Genomic DNA, 22,703 nt, shown 5'->3' with positions numbered 1-22,703 from the left:
TTTTCACATACTATATTATTTAAATCTTATTTTTCAGATCTTTTAATGCTGCAAATTAGCAAATCTATATTGCATCATATTTCTGGCAACCAATTTCCTTTCACTGATTGGCTCATTTCTGGTGCTGCAAGCTGCTCTAATGGTCCTACTTGGAGAAATAAACAATAAAATATTTGAACATAAACGAAAATAAATTAAAATGGTGTTTTAGTGCCACTTTAAAAAATTATTTTGAGAACACAGAGTTTGATATGTATAATGCGAATAATGCAAAATGCCTGAATGGTCTTTTAAAAGTTAAAAGTTAAATAATTAAAAGTTACTATCACATTTAATTATTAAATTATTAACATTTAAATCATTTTCAACAATTTCATTTCATTATGAAAAACATCACATTGTTTTTCATACTTTACATTATGATTATATACATTTTCTCAAAATCATATTTTTTGTGTTATTTTAACATTGCACTAAGACTTACATTCACTCTAAGAAGAAAAGGTTCTATATAGAACCTTAAAAGGTTCTATCAGGCGCTACGTATTTGGAACCCCTAAAAGGTTCTATATAGAACCCCAATGAACCCTTTTTTCTAAGAGTATACACTTAAGTATTGTATGATGCATGCAAACGTTCCACTGTTGTTGTGGGTTCCAATCCTACTTTAAGAAAATAATTGTAATTCGCAGTCTGAAGAACACAAGGAAATGTGCAGCGGATTGTCTCTCCGTGCCCTTGTACGGTCACAGGTGATTAGCAGTCTGGCCTCTTGTACTGATATAAAAACAGTAGCATCTGCTGTGAGATGCATTGGTGTCTAATTAGAGCATTGTCTGATTAATATTCAGGCTGCAGTTGTTACCAGAGCAAGTGCTCCAAGTGGACCAGCTTCATTCTGCTGACCTGATAAACATCATCAAGTGTGTGAAAGCCATCATTTTGGCTTTGTTAGAAGTAATGGTATTGATATATCAATATGAACATATGGTAGGTATAGACCACTGAATAGGCAGGATGAATTTGCATATCAGGTAATGGGAATTTACTAAACCAATGTAGTGTCTGGACCAATCAGACACACAATTATTGATTAATGTGTTAAACTATGTGTTAGAGTTCTATGAACTACCCCAGAACAGCAACTAACACCGCAGGCAGAACCAGGCCTCTGGTCACCATAGCAGAAAAGGTTTTACGACCCCCTCACAGGAATGTGTACGCTCAGGAACAGGTAAAATGAACTTAGGCTTTATTTATACACGGTATGCAGACTCCAAAATAAAAGGTAAAACAAATGCTCAAAAGATACTTAGGAATACCGAAAATACCAGAAATGTCTCTTGAAGATTACTCAGGAACCAGGGACCAGAATTGACGAGATCGGACCAGGAGTGTAGGGTGACTGAGGCTTTTATGCAGCATGAGTGGCGATCATGAGGAGATGAGGTGCAGGTGATAACAATCAGGGAGAGTGCGTGCAGGTGAGGATCCAGGGGAATGCTGGGAAGTGTAGTGCGGGACAGGACCAGGGGAAACCATGACAGAATGTGGGGAGTAGCGGTCGACCAATATTGTTGTTGTTTTTTGATGGCCAATGCCAATAACTTAGAGAGCAGGGTGGCCGATGTAATATAAATATTTAGAATTAATATTTATTTATTTTAATTAGTATTTTATAAATTCAAAATAAATGTAAAAAATAAATCTTTAAAATAAACATGCTTATACTTTAAATGGCAACTTTGTGATTCTGCAATCCTATTACAGTATTTTTATAGGCCTTGGCGATATATCGGGAGACCACTATTGGGGAGAGTTTCCCCATAGGAAAGACACAAAAGGCCCATAAAAAGGATTTTTCTTTCCATTAATGCAAATGTAAACCTTCTATGAATCAACATGTACATCTCCAGGACATTGTGTGCATGACTATTACTGTCTTTTATAGAGTTTTTGTATTGTATACCATTTTATGCATGCTTTAGAACCATGCACTAGTTAATGTAACCTCACCTACACCATGTTTGGTATCTATGAATTTCTATTTTAATTATCCGAATGATTCTTTATGTAATATGTTGATACCTATGCAACATATTAATATTACAAGAATCTTTAAATGTTTCTTTCAAAACCCCATGCTCAAAGACAAAGGGTCATAAGCTTTACCTCAGAAAGTTTAAGTTAGCATTGGCTCCCTGAGCCCCTGGAGGTGTGACTTCTGTGGAAGTTGAAGGGCACCCTCTCTATTCAGCTTTTTGATCTTCCTTCTTCTGGTTGCGTGTGAAAAGACTGACAGCCGGACAGGCCTCAAATTACAACTACTGTAACTTCATTGACAATGACTGAGTCAGGCTAACATTGCAAGATCATCACCATTTCTTCATTCAATGTGGAAAATATCGATTGCAACTTCAACATCGACTTACTGAACCATCAAGACTTTCTCCTGAGACTGCATTCGGATGCTAGTTTAACGGCAAAGGCATTGCAAGTATCATTTAACTAACTAAACAAAGGTTTATAAGCAGTAGACCCCTTGTTAAGAAGGTGCTTTGAAATAAGAAAATTATGGTTCTGTTCAGATGGTTAAATGACTCTTTTCCATAGCTTCATTCCCCTGTTTCTGTTTCCAGTTTCATTCACTTTCCATTTGACCCATGTATGCGTGATTGTGTGCATGTTTGTTTAGATTAGTTATATGTTCGTTTTGGGCACATTCAAATCAACGTCCCTTTAATGATGCGATCACAGCTACATGTTAAGAAAGAGTCATTTTTCTGTGGCCACGATAAATATAATTTCTGAGAGTTGATAGAGGATCAATCAGTTCCCTGGACGAACAGATCAATTGATTGTAATATTAATTAAACTACATCAAGTTAATTCTATTAACTGATCCAAATATTTATAATTAATTATAACAAGTTATAATAAATTATTCATATTTTCGTTTTGAGCTCATTTCCTACACCAATGATTAAACTAATAAATGATATTAATTAGCTAATTATCACCAGCTGCAATACATAAACCACTTTAAATCTGCAGTACTTGTATTGTACCAGCTTACTGCACAACCCTATACAAGTGGTAGTAAGCAATTCATACACTGTATTCTTACTGCTGTTTTACAAAATATGTGAAACAATTTAAAATACTCAACAATAAATGTTTCAAATGTTAGTATGCTATTTTGTCGTAAACTAATCTCACAACATTACATGATTAATTCAGAGATTTGAAAAATTTCTGAAATAAAAACAGCTATTTTTGCATTTTGCATCGTTTTTTGCATAAAAAAATCAAATGAGTCTAGAAAAAAAAGAAAAAAAAAGTTTTTTAAAGAGAAAATAAAAAAATATGCTTCATTCGACGCTTTGAAAATGTAAGGTCAAGTCAAATTCATTGCCATATTGTGGCCGTATTGTGATCGCTGTGCACAGTATGTGAAATGTAAGTATGCACATTAACATGGCATATGGTAAATATGAAATTATTATGCCAGAATGGCATTAGCCAGAACATATTCGGTTTCTGATGTTTGCAAACAGCAAGCCAGTGTTATCCAAAGTATTGACCATGACAAATACCACAGCTGGTGTGAGAATCGAATGTAACACTTCTGACACTAGAAATATAAATTAACACTCCTGAATGAATTACAAATGAGCATGGGTTATGAAATATGTCTAAAAATGTAGAGTATGTACATCATTTACACAGTTAGCAATGTCACATTAGTGTCACGCATGTTTGGTATCCGCTATTCTTGACCAAAGTAATATTACAGTAACCAAAGACTCATTATGTTCTGTAATGAAGTGTTGCCATGTCCACTTATCAAAAGCATTTCAGGCTTGTTGTTTGAAGTTGGCTCATAAAGCGATCAAGTATATAGAGTTATTAAAGAGGGCAGATGTGATTGCAAGGAAATGAGTTAAGATGAGTTAAGGACCTATCAGCCAGTGCCATCTATAGTTTCAAGACAGAATGTATATGCCATTAACAACTAGTTCAGTTCAGTACAAACTGGATAGAACTTTTGTAAATGCGGTTGTCACGACCTGGATTTTTCTTTTTTCAATACCTTGGCATTAAATTACAGAATTGCTTTGCAGTATGCAGTGTTCCATTGTGAACACAGACCCTTTAGTTCTATTCTGAGTCCAGCACATACAACTACGAAGTAATGTTTCCCACTCATTACCAAGACATTAACTGCAATAGTTAATCTCAGCAGGAGGCACCTACTTGAGGGCTTTATTTTCTCCTCGGCCTCTCCCCGACACAGACACCGAGTCTGGGGTCCCCGCTGTCTCCACCCCCGGCTTATTCCTCATCCCCTTCAGAGAGAAAGAAAGAGACAGAAATGTAAGAGAAAAACAAAAAAAAGGATGGGAAATATTGCCTGATATCATTTGGTCAGGTGGCATATTTTAGCAAATTGCAATTGCTGCAAGTTAACCAGTAAAGTACAATAGATGCACTGATAGAGCTAATGCGCACCAACAACAGCCAAATAGAGGATTTTTACGCAGATATTAATGACAAGCCTGAGACCCTCGGGGTGTTTACACACTAGAGAAGCTGTTTTGATAGATTGGAAGGCATAAGATGTGCTTTCAAGATGTCGAAAGAGCCGGTCAGTCTGCAAACAGTCTGGAATACAGTGAATTGGATCAGCAAAAGCACAAGTGAGTTTGTTGCAAAAGTTGACATTTTCTTGAACATGACTGGGATGCCTAGGAATGCTATTTAGGTAAAGTTGTTAAATACAGACTCAGAGACTCAAATACGAACAAGCAAAAGTGGCCAAAGAGAGTGTAAACACAAGAGGGGGAAATGAACAGGCACTTGGGGCAAAAATGCCAATAAAATGTACAAAAGTGCCACCCAAATTCAAGATGAGAGGGCAAAAAGTGCACAATGAGTTTCCCCAAACACAAAAGTGCTTTGTATATTCCATTAATTAACATTGATAATCATTATTACAATATCGAAATCAATAAGTAATGATTTTTGTTGTAGTATTGCAGTATATGCCAACGTTGGGCATTTAAAGTGTAAAGATTTTGTTGATACAAAAATAGATTTTGATTCTCCCCTGGGAATCAATTCAATTCAAGTTCATTTCTGACCCTGGTAAACACACAAAGACGCACATGCATACATTCTCCACGCCCTAAAACTGAAAAGCTTCCTTTCAATGGACATTCAACCCAAAGGACTACAGTTTAGCTTGAGTAAACACTCATCCGCATCAATAATACACCATATGCAAACAGTTGTGCTATTGGCAGACAACTGAGACAACTCTACTGATCGATTCAAGCAATTACATAAAGGCTAATTACATCATTTCCTGTCTGTCAAAGATGCACTCCTCCCCCCCATCTCTTGATTGGCCAATCCATCTCAAAGTGATTCTGCAGGTGGAGTATTCATTACAAAGTCCTCTGAAAGCCATCAGCCGCCAGCAGTTGTGTAAGAGATGATAAATGATCCGAACGGGAGGAAGAAAGAGCAGCATCTTGGCCCGGGCACAGCGATAGCCTGCCAGTTTCAAGCATTTAAATTACGGCGGCTGCCAACGTGCAATCGCTCCTCTGCCATGATCTGTCTACCGATGTAATGAATAGTTACAAAAGAAAGGAAGCGAAACAATTGTGTTCATACACAGGTACAAACATCTTGTGACTTGCGACGCAAGTGCACTCATTTACATCAGGAGACGTGAGTTAGAACTTGTGCCACGCCCCACAGGATGTGGAATTAGTGTAGAATTTGAATCGGAATTACAGGAAGAGGAATTTAGTCAAATAAATTCTGCAGTCACAGAGGAGAGGTTTTGCAACAAAACAAACAACATTCATTATGACTAATTATGGCTATTTTTTTCAGAGATGTAAAATACAGTTTTTCTAAACCGTTAAATAAGCACCACAGATAAATGTTTACAGGTGTTATGTTAGCATCACTGGGATACTATTATATTTTTTTATTAACATTTTAACTATGTTGGTTGTTATATTTTTACTCATTTTGATGCATGTTTTAGTGATTTTTCATTATTTTTAAAAAAATATGCATATACAGTTTTTAATTCTTATTTCATTTTTAGTTATTTTATTACATCAAGTTAAACAAAATGAAAATTAGAAAGTAGAATAAGTTAGGAGCAGTAAAATAAGTTTTTTTATATATTTTATTTCAGTTAACATTTAAAAAAAACTAAAATGTTTTACTTTTAATTAACTATAATAACCTTGGTTTAAAGATGAATATGAATATTAATAAATTATTTAGAAATGTATTAGAAAAAAATAAACATTAACAAATTGAAATATAGATTATATCCTATATTAAATAAATTAGAGCACAATCTTCCATACAATTTAAAAACCCCATAAAATTGATCAAAGTAATGAAATATACAGTATATGAACTAAATATAAATATTTGAAACGCAAATGTTATGTCTTTTGACATACTCATGTGTATGATAATGTTTATGGTTCATTTACAGAGCAAGATGAAATGTATTACAAAGAACTACACTTACAGAAGTTCTCTTTTTTGAGCTTATTAAATCTTTATTCTACATCCTTAAATTAAAATTATGCAAAACTATGTTACACATCCATAAGAGATGTAACTCACCAGTTCTGCCTTTGAAAGACCTTTTGAAATGTTAAAAGTTCATGCAGTACTGGAAACTGATTTGTATGTAGTTCAGCTGATGTAAGGTCCATTTACATGAAGAACAATTAAAATTAATGTAATAACTGGTCTCATGCATATTATCCTGCTCATTAAAACCATGAGTCAACTTCATATGCTACACAGTTTTAAAGTTTAAAAAATTGTGCTAAAAGAGACTGTAAAATGAATCTGTCAGGCTGTATAGTTGAACTTTGCTTGTTAGATTGAACAATATGACCCCAATGAGATCTTAAAATTACTTAAACTTAAAAAAAACGTACAATCTTTGTTGCATAAATTAGGGTAATTTTAGAGATTATTACATATTCTCAGGTTCATGTATTGTTTTAGAACAACTTCTCAACTTCTCAATAAATAATATTCTGTTTCTGTTTTGGTCCTCCCCCCCAAAAATAGTAAGCACGAACCGCTAATAAGTCATACTTCTTGCATATCCTCTCACACAGACACATTTGTTTAAGATGAGATCTCTGACAGGTATGCAGTATGTGAGAGAGAAGCAAAGGGAACGAAAAAAGGAAAGGGAAACAGCAAAGACAGAGTATAAGGGGTAGGTTTTCAAACAGAATTTACAATCACAAAAGGAGAATGAGCAAGGAGAAATATGATATCATCGACTAAGAAAGAGGCTATAAGAGAAAGACAGAGGAGGGAAGAAGATTTTTCACAGGTGGTCTCATGGTGGTAGTCTCACAACAGGTCCAACTCGGCCCTCACACTGTCTGTCACATGTTAAGAGTGCTTTATTCTCAGATCTGAAACTCTCCGTCACCTCATCTGCACTTCTCACCTTCATCTTATCCGCACGATTTACTGCTGAAAAATGATTCCCCTCAGACACAACAGAAAGAAAGTGTTAGACAAAAAAAAAAGATGGACATGAAACTGTTGAAATATATAAAACTAAATAAATGTAATATATAAAATGATACATGAAATGATATATGATATGTTATAGAATGACAGACAGATGGATGGATGGAAGGAACAATAAATAGAAGGATGGATGGACGCACAGAATGATGGATGGATGGATAGATCGATGGAAAAATAGATAGAATGATGGATGGATGGAACGATATGGATGGATGGAACGAACAATAGATAGAACAATGGATGGATGGATAGAACAATAGATAGAATGATGGATGGATGGATAGAACAATAGATAGAACGATGGATGGGTGGATGGAACAATAGATAGAATGATGGATGGATGATGGATGTATGGATAGATGGAACAATAGACAGAATGATGAATGGGTGGATGGATGGATGGATGGAACAATAGATAGAATGATGGATGGATGGAACAATAGATAGAACAATGGATGGATGGATGATGGATAGAACAATAGATAGAACGATGGATGGGTGGATGGAACAATAGATAGAATAATGGATGTATGGATAGATGGAACAATAAATCGAATGATGGATGGATGGATAGAACGATATGGATGGATTGAACAATAGACAGAATGATGAATGGGTGGATGGATGGATGGAACAATAGATAGAATGATGGATGGATGGATGGATGGAACAATAGATGGAATGATGGATGGATGGATGGATGGAACAATAGATAGAATGATGGATGGATGGATGGATGGATGGAACAATAGATAGAATGATGGATGGATGGATGTATGGATAGATGGAAAAATAGACAGAATGATGAATGGATGGATGGATGGATGTATGGATGGAACAATAGATAGAATGATGGATGGGTGGATGGAACAATAGATAGAATGATGGATGGATGGATGGAACAATAGATAGAATGATGGATGGATGGATGGAACAATAGATAGAATGATGGATGGATGGATGTATGGATAGATGGAACAATAGACAGAATGATGAATGGATGGATGGATGGATGTGTGGATGGATGGAACAATAGATAGAACGATGGATGGGTGGATGGAACAATAGATAGAATGATGGATGTATGGATAGATGGAACAATAAATCGAATGATGGATGGATGGATAGAACGATATGGATGGATGGAACAATAGACAGAATGATGAATGGGTGGATGGATGGATGGATGGATGGATGGAACAATAGATAGAATGATGAATGGGTGGATGGATGGATGGAACAATAGATAGAATGATGGATGGATGGATGGATGGATGGATGGAACAATAGACAGAATGATGAATGGATGGATGGATGGATGGAACAATAGATAGAATGATGGATGGACCAATAGATAGAATGATGGAACGATAGATAGAACGATGGATGGATGGCACAATAGATAGAACGATGGATGGATGGATGGATGGATGGAACAATAGATAGAATGATGGATGGATGGATGGAACAATAGACAGAATGATGGATGGATGGATGGAACAATAGATAGAATGATGGATGGATGGATGGAACAATAGATAGAATGATGGATGGATGGATGTATGGATAGATGGAACAATAGACAGAATGATGAATGGATGGATGGATGGATGTGTGGATGGATGGAACAATAGATAGAACGATGGATGGGTGGATGGAACAATAGATAGAATGATGGATGTATGGATAGATGGAACAATAAATCGAATGATGGATGGATGGATAGAACGATATGGATGGATGGAACAATAGACAGAATGATGAATGGGTGGATGGATGGATGGATGGATGGAACAATAGATAGAATGATGAATGGGTGGATGGATGGATGGAACAATAGATAGAATGATGGATGGATGGATGGATGGATGGATGGATGGATGGAACAATAGACAGAATGATGAATGGATGGATGGATGGATGGAACAATAGATAGAATGATGGATGGACCAATAGATAGAATGATGGAACGATAGATAGAACGATGGATGGATGGCACAATAGATAGAACGATGGATGGATGGATGGATGGAACAATAGATAGAATGATGGATGGATGGAACAATAGACAGAATGATGGATGGATGGATGGATGGAACAATAGATAGAATGATGGATGGACCAATAGATAGAATGATGGAACGATAGATAGAACGATGGATGGATGGCACAATAGATAGAACGATGGATGGATGGATAAAATAATAGATAGAACAATGGATGGATGGATGGATAAAATAATAGATAGAACAATGGATGGATGGATGGATAGAATGATGGATGATGTATAAAAAATAATAAGCACAAACCGAAATGAAGTACCGGTAACCATGAAGGCATGGATGGATGAAAGGAGGATGGATGGAGGGCTGTATGATTGTACAGCATTTAATATGGAGTCAAATCATTTCAGCAGATTCAAGAAATCAACTTCAGTGAGACTTCCGTTCTTGTATGACACACATTTTTCATCTCTCTCAACAAAGTTCTTTCAAGCAAAGCATCAGCTTCTCCAGATTCCCTCTGTTCAGAGAGTCAGAACTGGATCAGACAGGGAGAAGTAGTCTTGACCCGAAACTACCCAGCACTGTCAAATCTATTTGGGAGGAGAAGAAGAAAGCACGCAGTCTGTCGGCGCGGAGAGAAGCGTGGGGTGTTGTGGGCAAAAAAACATATGAATCATTAGTGAGCCCTGCGGCGTGGCAGTATGAGGTATGAGAAACATAAAGGGAGACTCTCGCTGTGCAGCCTTACATAACGTATCCCGGCTTATTCACTCATTAAGGATCTGTTGTTCTTCTGCTATTGATCAAAAGACTGACCACAGTCGTTTTAATTGAAAGAACAACATTAATCCTAATGCAATGGTCAAAGTCTGTTTGAAAAGGGGTTTGGTTCACAAGAACTCATGGGTGATGTTAGAAAAGGTGAATCTCATAAAAGAAAAAAAAACAGATTTTTTGCTTAAACCAAATGAAACCTATTGTAGACCAATTAAGTATTTTGCATTGTGACATTTTCTTGACAATTAAAGGTCCAGTGTGTGATTTTTGGCGACATCTTGCGGTTCGGTTGCGAGTTTACACTAAGGGCTCAGCCCACCGCTCACCCCTCCCTTTCGAAGAAGCTACGGTGGCTAAAACGGGACAAACATCGTCGACTGAGACAGCAGAGAATAGCCAGCGTAAACCAAGTTTCTGTACCACAGTCCATTATAAACCACATCATGGATAAAGTTTCAGGTGAGGATCAAGGGTCTTAATACATAATATAATGATAGTAATCAGCTGATTGTCTCACGAACGTAACCAGCACATTCTCCCCACATAGCAAATCCATAATACAGCGAGGGAGAAGAACCACATGAAAATATGCAACTATATATTTTTTCTAACAGGGTAGTAAAAGTTTAGCTGGCTAAATATGAGCTGTTACTGTGGCTGAGCTGGTTAAAGCGTAAAGCCTTGTTTATACTCGACGCGTCCGCATGAGCCCAAAGGTGCGTGCGGCAAAAATGACGTGATTGTAACAGCGCGCGCGCCTCCGCATCCCTAGACACACTTACTACACACACAATAGGCTTTTTTTTTCTCTGATTTTGGAAACTCGATCGACTTAAAATGCTTCCAAGATCGACGGGTTGGTGATTCCTGTAACTGTTTTACGGTCAATGACAAGAGTAGCCTACTAATCAGCTGTCTCACGAACTTAAACAGCACATTTATCCCCACATAGCAAAGCCATAACACAGCGAGGGAGAAGAATTAGGTTACATGAAACAATCCAACTACATATTTACACCACTGACAAGGGAAAAGTCACTACTCGCGGTGTTTATGACTAGCTTCTTCTAGCTTCCTGCGGCTTCTCTTTCAAGGTAGTGACGAAACGCGCTCTGTAGCGCTGTTTGTTCGCGTTCAGCTACTGTAGAAACATGACGTCATAATATGGCGACCTTCATAGAAGGGGATTCCCGCGCCTATGTAGATATAAATGCCTCATTCTAAGGTAATAAAAACATTACGGTTTATTAAGTAAGTTCTTTATACACTTTAATTCAATTAACAAATTGAATTAAATTGGTCTGGTATTAAGATGTTGGTCTGGCATTTGGCATTGTCAGCTAAATGAATAAATGTAAATGTAAATACACCACTGAACACATAGTTATGGATGTCATATTGCATTTCTGTTAATAAATACTCAAAAATGTTACACACTGCACCTTTAAGCACATTTTACCTAGCCTGGGAAAACCCAGACAACTTCCGGCAAATTTAGATTTGCTCTGGAAGTTAGTCTGGCAAAGAGCTCATTCAAGCCCATTTCCAATCCGTCGAAATCGAGGCACCAATCAGAAACGCTGGGGCGGGCTTTACACAATGACGACAGCGCTGGGATTTTGAAGCAGATTTTGTAGCCTACATTACAAAGATGGATGCCGCCGTCGAACATCACTCGTTCGAATCAGCTATCGCGTCTGTTTTAAGCGATTTGAACGTTTCCTTTTTGTTAAAAACCGAGCAAAGAACAACACTCGGAGATGTTTCTCCGCCGCTCTGCATACGTCATCTCCTTCATCGCTCTGATTGGTTTTAGGTCTATCCGCGACGTCCGTTGGTGACGCCCCTCTGGAAATGATTTGTCTATGACGCTTTGCCAGACCATAACTCAGTTACAACTGAGAATGGTCTGGTTTTAACCAGGCTACATTTTACCCATAAATTCTCATTTCTGTCATTCAAGAAAGTTCTGGGGGGGGGGGGGGGGGGGACTGCGTCATCCACGGACCTGTTTGCTCGATAAGCAAGGGGCCAGTGATGTCCTTCAGGTGGTCCAACACCAGTCTCTCGAATGACTTCATGACCACAGACGTCAAAGCAACTGGTCTGTTGTAATTTAGACCTGTGATTTTTGGTTTCTTGGGTACAGGGATGATGGTGGGGCGTTTGAAGCAGGAGGGGACTTCGCACAGCTCCAGTGATTTGTTAAAGATTGATGACAGCTGGTCAGCACAGGCTTTTAGACAGGCTGGTGAGACGCCGTCTGGGCCTTTGGCTTTCTTTATCTTCTGTTTCCTGAAGCATACATTCTCCTCACAGATCTTAAGTACAGGCTGAGAACCAGAAGGAGGGAGTGGGTGTTTATTGTTGTGTGGAGAGATGTTCAAACTGGGCTTTTAAAACCTGCAGTAAAACACATTCAAGTCTTCGGGCAGTTGTTGATTTCACAAGTAGACGACGCTAAATACAGGTGTAAAAAACGTTTTGAGCATGTCTACTTTCGACCACTTCTAGAAGTAGTCGAAAATGTATTTGTTCGGATTGCTTTCATAGTGTAGATGGTCACTTGGTCGAATGTGTTTCGACAGCTGCAAAAGACCGCCTACTGACTTAATGCGTAAACGTTATAGAAAGCGCCCTAGCCAGATGGGATTTAAACTTTGTTGGCTGAAGACCTAAGCTTGGTTTGAAGATGAAAAACGTACCAAGCACAATGTTCTCTCACCATTTCTGATTTCAAACACACACTCACAGTGTTTAGCGTGGTCATGTGTCTATCAGAGCAGAAACGAAAGCTGCTACTCTCCGTGTATTTTTTTGTCATCTCTGGTTCATATGTAAATTGAGTGCATCCATAGACCCTCCCTTCGAAGAAATCAGGGCAGAAGTGTCCGAAAGTGGACAAAAGAGACAGATTAAAACACCAGGTGCAAACGAGAATGTATCTCCCTCGTCTACTTGTGATCCGATCGACCAAAACACATCTTAATACCAGACCAATGCCTAATGGTCCTAAAACAATCATTATTTTCTTTAAGCAAAATATAATTGGGTTTTTTTCTACTACAGGCACTTTTATTTCCACAAGGTTGATTTTTATTAAAACTAATTATTACAGATTATTTATTTACTTTTTGTAATATGAACACCACGTGTTGCAGTGTTGTTATTGTAAACTAAAACTATTAAAATTGTTTTTGTTAATTGAATTAAAGCTGAAATGAAATAAAATATTAAGAAACATAGATAATACTTAAACTTTAAAAAAAAACTTAAAAGAAAATTTGAAATATTGCCTTTGCAACTAACTGTGCTAAAATATATCAGTCCAAGTACTAAAATTACTAAAACTGAAACAAATGAAAGTAAAAAAAAAAAAAAAAAACTAATAATAAAATGACAAAAGCACATAACTAAAACTTAAAATTAAAAAATTAAAAATAAAATAAAAGCAAATTCAAAATATTAATATTTCTACAACAGTATATAAATAATAAAATCATGACTTTTTTAAATGCTTGCTTTGTATAGATTTTGTTGCTTTACTTTCAACCTTAAAATACCAAAAACCATCATTAGTTTTATAAATGTTTAACTTGTTTACCAAAAAGACAAGATGAAATATTAAAGCTGCAATTGGCAAATTATGCAAAAAGTCTGAAAACACTGAGGGCACTATCTTGCACCCGGCGCAAATGGCTTTGTACACTGACGCATGTATCATTCCTATTTTGCAGCCGCGCAAAGCGGACTTTTCCCTCCACAGACACACGTCGGTTAACTAAGAAATACACTTGCGCTCCCCGGGGCGGTTCAGCGCAAAGAGGAGGCGTGTTCCGGCGCAAACTTTCCCTCATGCTATTTTGCTGTTCTATAAAACAATTGCGCCACTGACCAGAAAAAAACTAGTCTAAAGTCAGTGGCGCGTTGCGCGTTGTTCATAATGCTATTTTAAGCGCGCATGCTTGGCCATAATGTAGCGGGTGCATAACGCGCATACACTTTGATTCTCTCATCAACACAGATGCAGCAGTTTTTATTTTTGCAAATCATACATTATAACAAGGAAAAATATTAACACATGAGGGAAATCATTGTGGTGTCCATTAAGATGTAAAAAAAATTGTTTTTTTTCTCCCACGCCCATTTAACCGACGCTGATTTGGGTGGGTTTCTCCCATCCCCATACAACGTCACTTCTCTGTCTTTCACGGTCCTGACAAGAACGTCGGTCTCCTCGGCTGTGAACCGCTCCTGGCGCGCGCCTGGTAAATCCGCCGTTATAATAGCAATCCGCCATGCAACATGCGCACCTGCTCTTAAAGGGAATGTGAGATGACGCTCTGATTGGTTTATTTCACGTTACGCCCAAACCACACCTATGAATAATGAAGCTACTTCAGACCAACCCCTTTTAGATTTGCGCCAGGCGCAAGAGCCATTTATCCCACCGGGAAAGTAGCAACAGCGCCGGGATCCGCCCACAAAGTTACTTGCGCTTTGACACTTGCGTTTCAGATCGTTAAAATAGGACCCTGAATGTTAAATTAGGATAAATAAAAAAAATTGTGATTAGGATACATTTTCCAGCACAGAAAATGATATGTATGTTCACTGTTGGAACATTATTAATAAAGAAATGAAATACATTTAAAGTTCCCTCCAAATACTATAGGTATTTTGAGAAATACTTTGTACCATGTGACATACTGAAACTGTACGTTCACACCGCCGCCGACTTGAGCTTCCAAAGCGCCCGGAAGTCATTCATTTTCAATGGAAGCTGGCTTCTCTCAGCTGCAAGGACGTCAAATCCATAGGCGTCGCGTTTTGAGTGTCTTGAGCGTCAATCAGAACGTTGAAAGAAGCTCAACTTTATGGTAATGAGCTATGACGCGGTTCAGCGGCAAAACGCCAGCAACCAATCGGAATATAGACGTCCTTCGCGCTAGCTGATTCCGGAGAAAGATACGATGTAAACTTTCGTTCCTACCAAAACATTAGTTCTGAGAAAATGGAGGAGAAGCTAATAATCGCCGTTGCTGGGTTTCCTATCATTTATGACATGACGTTGTTTGCTTATAGGGACTGCATGAGCACTCGTTTTAAGCGGGAGTGCAATTCATTTGCTCACGGTGACACCGATTTGACCAACTGCACTAATGCAAATAATAGCCTAATGCAAATAATAATAATAATAGCTAATTATTCTTTTTTTTCCGACCAAACGTGACCAAAACGCTTATAAAAATGCTGTCATTATAAAAGGTTTCTTCAATGTATTGCTTGTTTTTTTTTTGTTTATTACATTTCATGTTGTGACACTTCTCTTCTCCCTCCTACGTCAGAGCGTCCAAAGCGTCAACAAGCTTCCCCGTACTTTTTCGACAAGCGTCCTTGACAGGGCGGCCAGAGCTTCTTTGCCGCTCAAGTCGGCGGCAGTGTGAAAGCATTCTGGCCTTTCAGGCTTCCAAAAGTCAAGTCAAAGTCACACACACAGAGGAAATAATGGTGTACCAATATATAGCTAAATTACTTATTTTATAAATAATAAAATCTTCAACACAGTCAATAATTGTATCCCTTAAAACTCATCAACCATGAATAAGCAAATGAGTCTATTCATAACTCCACTCAATCACAGCAGCTCGGACTACCTGATCCACTTGGTCAACTGTAGTAAATGCTACACAATGGCAAGTGTGTAAACAAGTGGAAATTTAATTCAGCCAGAAACTGACTCAGAAGAAGAAGAGGAAGAGTGAATTATACAGGGTTGTCTACAAGTTGGTGCATCAGTATGGTAATGAGTTTCATGTAATGCTCTCGACAACTTCAGACACATAACGATAATTATATGATTAGCCTTTGGCTTGACTACGTTATCAAACAGCTAATAATGTGTTACTAATGTTACACAAGCCATGTTCCCGTTCACCATCTCAGAGTCAAACAGCTGCCTTCTAAAAATCAGCATCCTTAGAAACGCTTTGAACAGAATAGAAAGGCATTTAGTTCATCATAACATCTTAATATACATCATATACTCAATTCACCCGCTATATTGCTATATTGATTTTTTCATGTCATTTCTTAAAGGTGTTCTTGTGTGGAAAATCCTCGCACGTTGAGGGGATTGGTTACATGTTTGTGATGGTAGGAAACAAGAGGCGGTTTCAAACACATTGTGAGACTGTCTTTGTTTGGTTCACTGCAGTTTCAAGAGAAAATACTCAGCAATGGTGTCGACTGAAGAATTCGCACATGGTTTGTCTTAAAGGATAATAAAAGCAACACACAGACATACAACATTAAAAACTTAATTTTCACCACAGGGACTCTTTAAGGGCTCATAGTTGAAGAAATTTCAACTATAGGTCCTTTTTTAACCCCATGTTTTTATGAGATTCACACATCTGGAAGTCCTACACATTTTGCAACGATAAACGGCTTTTAGTGGCTGTTTTCACACTTGGTTTTGCAGAACAACTCTCTTAGTTTCTAGGACAACGCTCCCAGCTGTTCACCTCGATGAAGCACTTGGTCCTCACCAAAAGCTCAAGTGTGAAAACACCATTATTTTGATGACAAAAAATTATTTTGCAAATCATTTTGTGGTCACCTAACCGCAGTTAAGAACAGCTTAATACAGTATAAAAACAGAGTTTAGATTGAAACATTAAGTACCAACAATGAAAATGGCAAAAAAAAAAAAAAGAACGAGCAAAAACTGCACAGAATGAGAAGTATGAGTTTGTAATCCCTCATTGTAATAACAGTAAGACGTTAGATGCCCGCAGGCCGGGCACGTGGTGGGGAAGCCATTACGGAGTGTAATTAAAGCTTGAAATCTCTTTTTAGCCACCCTGCAGTCTTCCCGTCTGCCTCTCACTCCTCCTCTCATTTCCTTCCTTTCACTTCCATCTGGCCTGTGCTGACCATCTCAAAACCCATCACTCCTCCTGGTCGATGAATGAAAAGCGTGGATTTGTATTAGGAATGGTTGTGAAACGATGCCTTCACATTCGGCTTCTCTTCTAGGCAAAAAAGCAAGTGACACATTAAATGTGTTAAAGGTAATTAATTAATTTCGAATAATATGTGATCCGTTTATTTTAGGAAGAGGGTTATTTAATTAAACTGAGCACAGGAGATTAATTTGTATGTGGATATTATTTATCAACTGGCTATTAATCAAAAAGTGGTCTGTGATCACATTTTCATGTTTATGTATAAATCATTTAGACTAATTATTTCTTTTTTCCTTAATACATGTTCTTTCTTCCCTCATGATTCAGTCTCATTTGGCCGCCTTGCGCTGAATTGCTTTGCATGAGTTGAATGGCAAATCTTGTTTTGCAGATGCTAAGGCTGAACGGGAAAACTACAGGCTCAACACCTAATTATCCAGACAGAAAATAAGATTTACAGCTACTGAAAGGCAATCTGGATCTACGTCTGATGTAAACACAAACGAGGGAATGCCATGCCCACCACCACCCACCCCCCTCCTGCAATGCTAATAATACTCCTTTTAATGGGGTCCTATTATGCTTTTTCACTTTTTAAACTTTAGTTAATCTGCAATGTTGCTGTCTGAGCATACAAAAGATCTGCGAGGTTAGTCAAAGTTAGCTCAAAGTCCACTCCAAAGGGGATATTTTACTTAACAGAATCCACTTTCCAAGAACTACAACGAACAGCTCGTACTAAAACGCGATTTTCCCGGGCTTTATGAAGTCATAATGTTCCTCATTTAAATAATCCCCACCCATGGAATACGCAGAAAAGCGGACAAGGCCTGGATGAGCTGCTGCTATGTCAAAAAGACGCTGTTTTTTTCCACAACTCATTTGTTTGACCTTCCTCAGGATGACGGACTTAGAATGGTTAACATTTATTTTAAACACTGTTCCTGATCATTATAATCCCGATTCTTATCTGTGCACTGCACATTTTATGAAGAACAGCTTCCGGAAGCACAATGCAGGCTACACACAAAAGCTTCCTCTGAAATTGAGCAGTTTCCACTTTGGTACAATCTGTTGTTTGTGGATGACAACTTGTAAGTATGTCTTAATATTTGTAGTTACGTTTTAAAAGTTCTAATTATAAGTTTTATGTTGTTGCTACGCTCGCCTACTAGCCAACATTAGTGTTGATATAGTGTTGTTTACTATAGCTTTTGGAAACTCTCGCTTTTGTAAGACTGTTCACCGCCCCTTAGGAAATTAACCATGTTTTTGTGATCGATTACTGTTTGTATAACCATAGTTTTCTGACAAATATTATGATTAAATGGTGGATAACATCATACCTATAATGTATGAGAAAAACATACCACTCTGAAACGTCCTGTGAAATCTGGGCTTGCAAAGTCTGTGCACCAAATCCTTTCTGCATTATCCTCTTGTTTGTTAATATTGTCAGGGTCTGAATCGGGCTCGAATGGTTTAAAATTTTCGCCATCCTTTATATTTACACTAGAGCAGAACTCACAGTTATGGAGGGGCGGGACATTTCCCGAACACATGCTAAACGCTGCTAATCACAACACACTGGGACAGCTAACCAATCACAGCACATTTCGTATCTCGGAAGGAGGGGCTTCACCGAAAACAACGTGTTCGGGACAGAGAGAGGGGAGCTGTAATAATGTAAAATATGTAAAAAATAATGTAATAATGTAAATGTATAATCTTTGAGATGTTCATTGATTGTTGTCAGACTGTAATCGACAAACAAACATTAAGCAGAAGACACTACTACCATTTAAAAGGCACTACTAAAGCCAATACCTTCAGCGTAGCTGATTGTTCACGTAATCTTTTTCACCAACAGATGTCAATTTAAGACATTGTACACTTCTTGTTGTGCAGGAAGTGGAATCACTTACCAGTTTGCGTTGGCACCATCCACAGATCCCGCATAGTGCCACCAGCCACACAACACACACCGTTAATCCCAACGATACTAGGAACACACACAGAGACAAAGAACCTGTGGAGAGACAATTCCTTAAAATTAGTGCTGTCAAAGGTAATGCGTTAACACTGACTGATCACTTAAGTTGCTGTTAAGTTTTTGCTAACACATTTATTCAATTTGAGTTGTGTCAATAGCTTGCTAATAAGTTAACATCAGACTCTATTGGAATAAATTGAAAGTCGAGTCTCCAGTGAAGGATGCTATTGTGTGGCATCCAGAGTTGCTGCCTAATGCCTACGCGTTGTGTTACACAGCAAGGCAGCCAATTAGAACCAGAGCTTATAAGAGCAAGGGAAATGTGTTCAGTTTTTTAAGAAATGTCACAAGTCTGTCGATGCTTAAGGGGTCATTTAGCATTTCAAAGGAGGCACATATTTAACAGTTTATGCACACATTTCTAACTAAATGTTACACTGCTAAAATGAGTGGTTATGTCATTTGTAAAACAAAGTGACTCACAGCTTTGTTAGGCATTCATATCGAACAAACTAACTCTCAAATAAATAAATTTAAAAACATTTAGGCTATACCCTTAAAGGTTCAGTTCACCCAAAAATGAAAATTCTGTCATTAATTTACTCACCCTAGTGTCGTTCCAAATCTGTAAGACTTTTGTTCATCTTCAAAACACAAATGAAGATATTTTTACTCCATTAACAGTGCATGCAACTACCACTTTGACGATTCAAAAAGTTCACAAAGAGATTGTAAAACTAACTATTCCATATGAATTGAGCAGTTTAGTCCAAATTTTCTGAAGAGACTATCACTTTATATGATGAACAGATTGCATTTATGCTTTTATTCACGTGTAAACATTGATCAGCAAACATAAACAGAAGCTTAACTGTGGGCGTTTGACGTGCAAGAACAAACCTCATTGTGGAAGCTCAAACGTGCTGCATAACACTCAATTCATATGGATTAGTTTTACAATCGCTTCATGAATTTTTTGAAGCGTCAAAGTGGTGCATAGCTGCCAATGGAGAGTACAGAAAGCTCTCAAATTTCATTAAAAATATCGTCATTCCAAAAATGAACGAAAGTCTTACGGGTTTGGAAAGACATGAGGGTGAGAAAATTAATGACAGAATTTTCATTTTTAGGTGTAATAACCCTTGATAAAATAATAAAAGATAAGAAAAGAATATAAAAATTAAAGAAAATAATAAAAGTACTGTTTGTAAGTTTACAAGTGATGAAGGTCTTGAGCACAAAATGCTGAAGAAATTAAATTAAATTAAAAAATTGCATATGAGTGATAAAAGTCACAAGTAAAAAAAAAAAAAAAACATATTTATAATAAAACAAGAATTCCTGAAGGAACATAAAAAAATAATAAAATAAATGAAAATAGCACATAAGTGATCAAGGTCTCAAGTAAAAATCCTAAAGAAATATTCTTAAAAAATCATCTAAAATATAAAAAAAATATTTTTCAAATATCAATAGAAGTAAAAGTACAAATTCTAAAGAAAATAATATAACAAATAACTAATATAACAAGAGATGAAGGTCTCAAGTAAAATATCCTGAAGAAAAAAATAAATAAATTAGGCTATATTATAATAATATACTAATAAAGGTCAAGTAAACAGAACTAATGGATGTATATTAGGCAAAGGGGCACCTCTAATTCATTATTTGATTGAACTGACCTGTACTGCCTCATTGGAAATTTTTATTAGGTAAAGAAACTTTTTTTGACAAACAGAGATTGATTTAATTTTATGGTGCAGCAGTAAAGTGAGAGTGGGTGGTGAAGTAAAACACAACCAGCTGCTCAGAAATAGATCCATTTTCACCGAGAGGGGCAGAACAGAGAGCAGGCGTGTAATCAAGTTAAACTGAGTAAAACATGTGAAATACAACGGTCTGGTCGAATACAACTGCACTGACCCTGTCATGACATTAGAGTCCATAAGGGTTTAGTCGAGGTCTGAGTCATCGTGTCCATGAGACATTTGGAGGTGAGGAGATTTAGGTGGGAAGTGAGGAGATCTGGTGTTGAAGATCAGCAATCTTCGGTAAGAAAGAGATTGGCACGTTCTTATTTTTCTTTTGAAATTGGTGTTTAGAAGCACAGTGGACAGGTTTGAGGTTTGGAAGGGTAATACTTTAGATAAAAAAAAGTGTGAGTAAAGTTGACAGTAATCCGGTAACTGAGAAGGCGAAGAAAAGAGGGAATAATATATATTGTGGAAGAAAAAAAAAGAGAACCGTAGAGGTTCTGTCAGAAAGGGGGCGGAAGGGAGCAGGATAAATGATTTTATAATGCCCCTAAGAAATATATAAAATGAGGGAAATTACAGTGAGAGGTGGAAAGGGGTGATAAATGTGTGTGAGAGAGAAAGTCCTGAGGTTCTGGGAATTTTTCTATCCTTTTATTTAATGTTATCAGCTTATACTGTAAGTCTTGCGTAGCCAGAGATTTGATTCATTGCATAAAGTCTGATTTACAGATGCCCACTGAGACAGAAAGAGACCGTCTGACTTTGCAAAAAAATCACTTTCTCAATTAGCATTTATGTCTTATTTTTCCAGTAAAAACATCTAAACACCATTCAAACAAGTCACATTGACTGGAGAAGTAAAACTGTGCAGAATAATAAGAGTGTTACCGACTTAAATTATTTATTTTCTTTTTTAAGCATAAGATCTTTTAAGCTATATTAAGCAAGTGGTTGTATCTTGTTTAGAATTTTTATGTAAACAACAAAAATACGAATTCTGATTCAGGAATGGGTTTTATTAAAGATGCATCGATAAATTGTTAATTGTTTTCCAATAATAGTCTGGCAGTTTCTGAAAGGTTACCTTCGACGACAGTAGATATGTATGAGACATAGTGATCAGAATTTTTTTTCTTTAGGCATGTGCATTCACCTGTGGAATTCTTCACTTTTATTGGTCTGTTGGCAACACTCATTGTACCGTGAAAGACGAGAAGCCCTTTCTGGTCTAAAGTGTCTCTGAGGGCTGAAATCTGAAAATCGCTCCCTGTTGACTGCCCCATTAGCAACTTTGTCTATGATTTCTGTCTTTTTAGAAACAATATGGAGGAGATGAGGGCATAGTTTTTTTTTTTTCAGGATTCTTTGATTAATAAAATTTTCAAAAGACCGGCACTTATTTGAAATGGAAATCTTTTGTAACATTATAAATGTCTTTACTCTCACTCTTGATCAATGTAATGTGTCCTTGCAGAATAAAAGTATGAATTTTACTGACCTCAAAATTTTTAATGGTATATAGTATATAAGAATTTCACTGAATTTGAATTCATCTTAATTCTAGTAAGTAAGTATGATTAATTTATATAGCGCT

The 22,703-nt window shown here is 37.1% G+C and overlaps 1 protein-coding gene across 2 annotated transcripts in view; it reads right to left on the bottom strand.

Moving 5' to 3' along the window:
- syt7b (synaptotagmin VIIb) overlaps nt 1-22,703 on the bottom strand; it is a 134,250-nt gene that overhangs the window by 60,499 nt on the left and 51,048 nt on the right. For both annotated transcript variants that reach the window (XM_056259136.1, XM_056259137.1), the window contains exons 2-3: nt 19,285-19,388; nt 4,258-4,349 (exon numbers count right to left, since the gene is read on the bottom strand). In XM_056259136.1, the coding sequence (XP_056115111.1) occupies nt 4,258-4,349; nt 19,285-19,388 (196 nt within the window). The remainder of the gene's footprint in view (nt 1-4,257; nt 4,350-19,284; nt 19,389-22,703) is intronic.

Source organism: Rhinichthys klamathensis, unplaced genomic scaffold (assembly GCF_029890125.1).
Source record: "Rhinichthys klamathensis goyatoka isolate OS25496 unplaced genomic scaffold, OSU_Roscu_1.1 h1tg000165l_1, whole genome shotgun sequence".
NCBI lineage: Eukaryota > Metazoa > Chordata > Actinopteri > Cypriniformes > Leuciscidae > Rhinichthys > Rhinichthys klamathensis.
The sequence above is the reverse complement of the archived record's forward strand: the minus strand, read 5'-3'. Positions and strand labels throughout refer to the sequence as shown.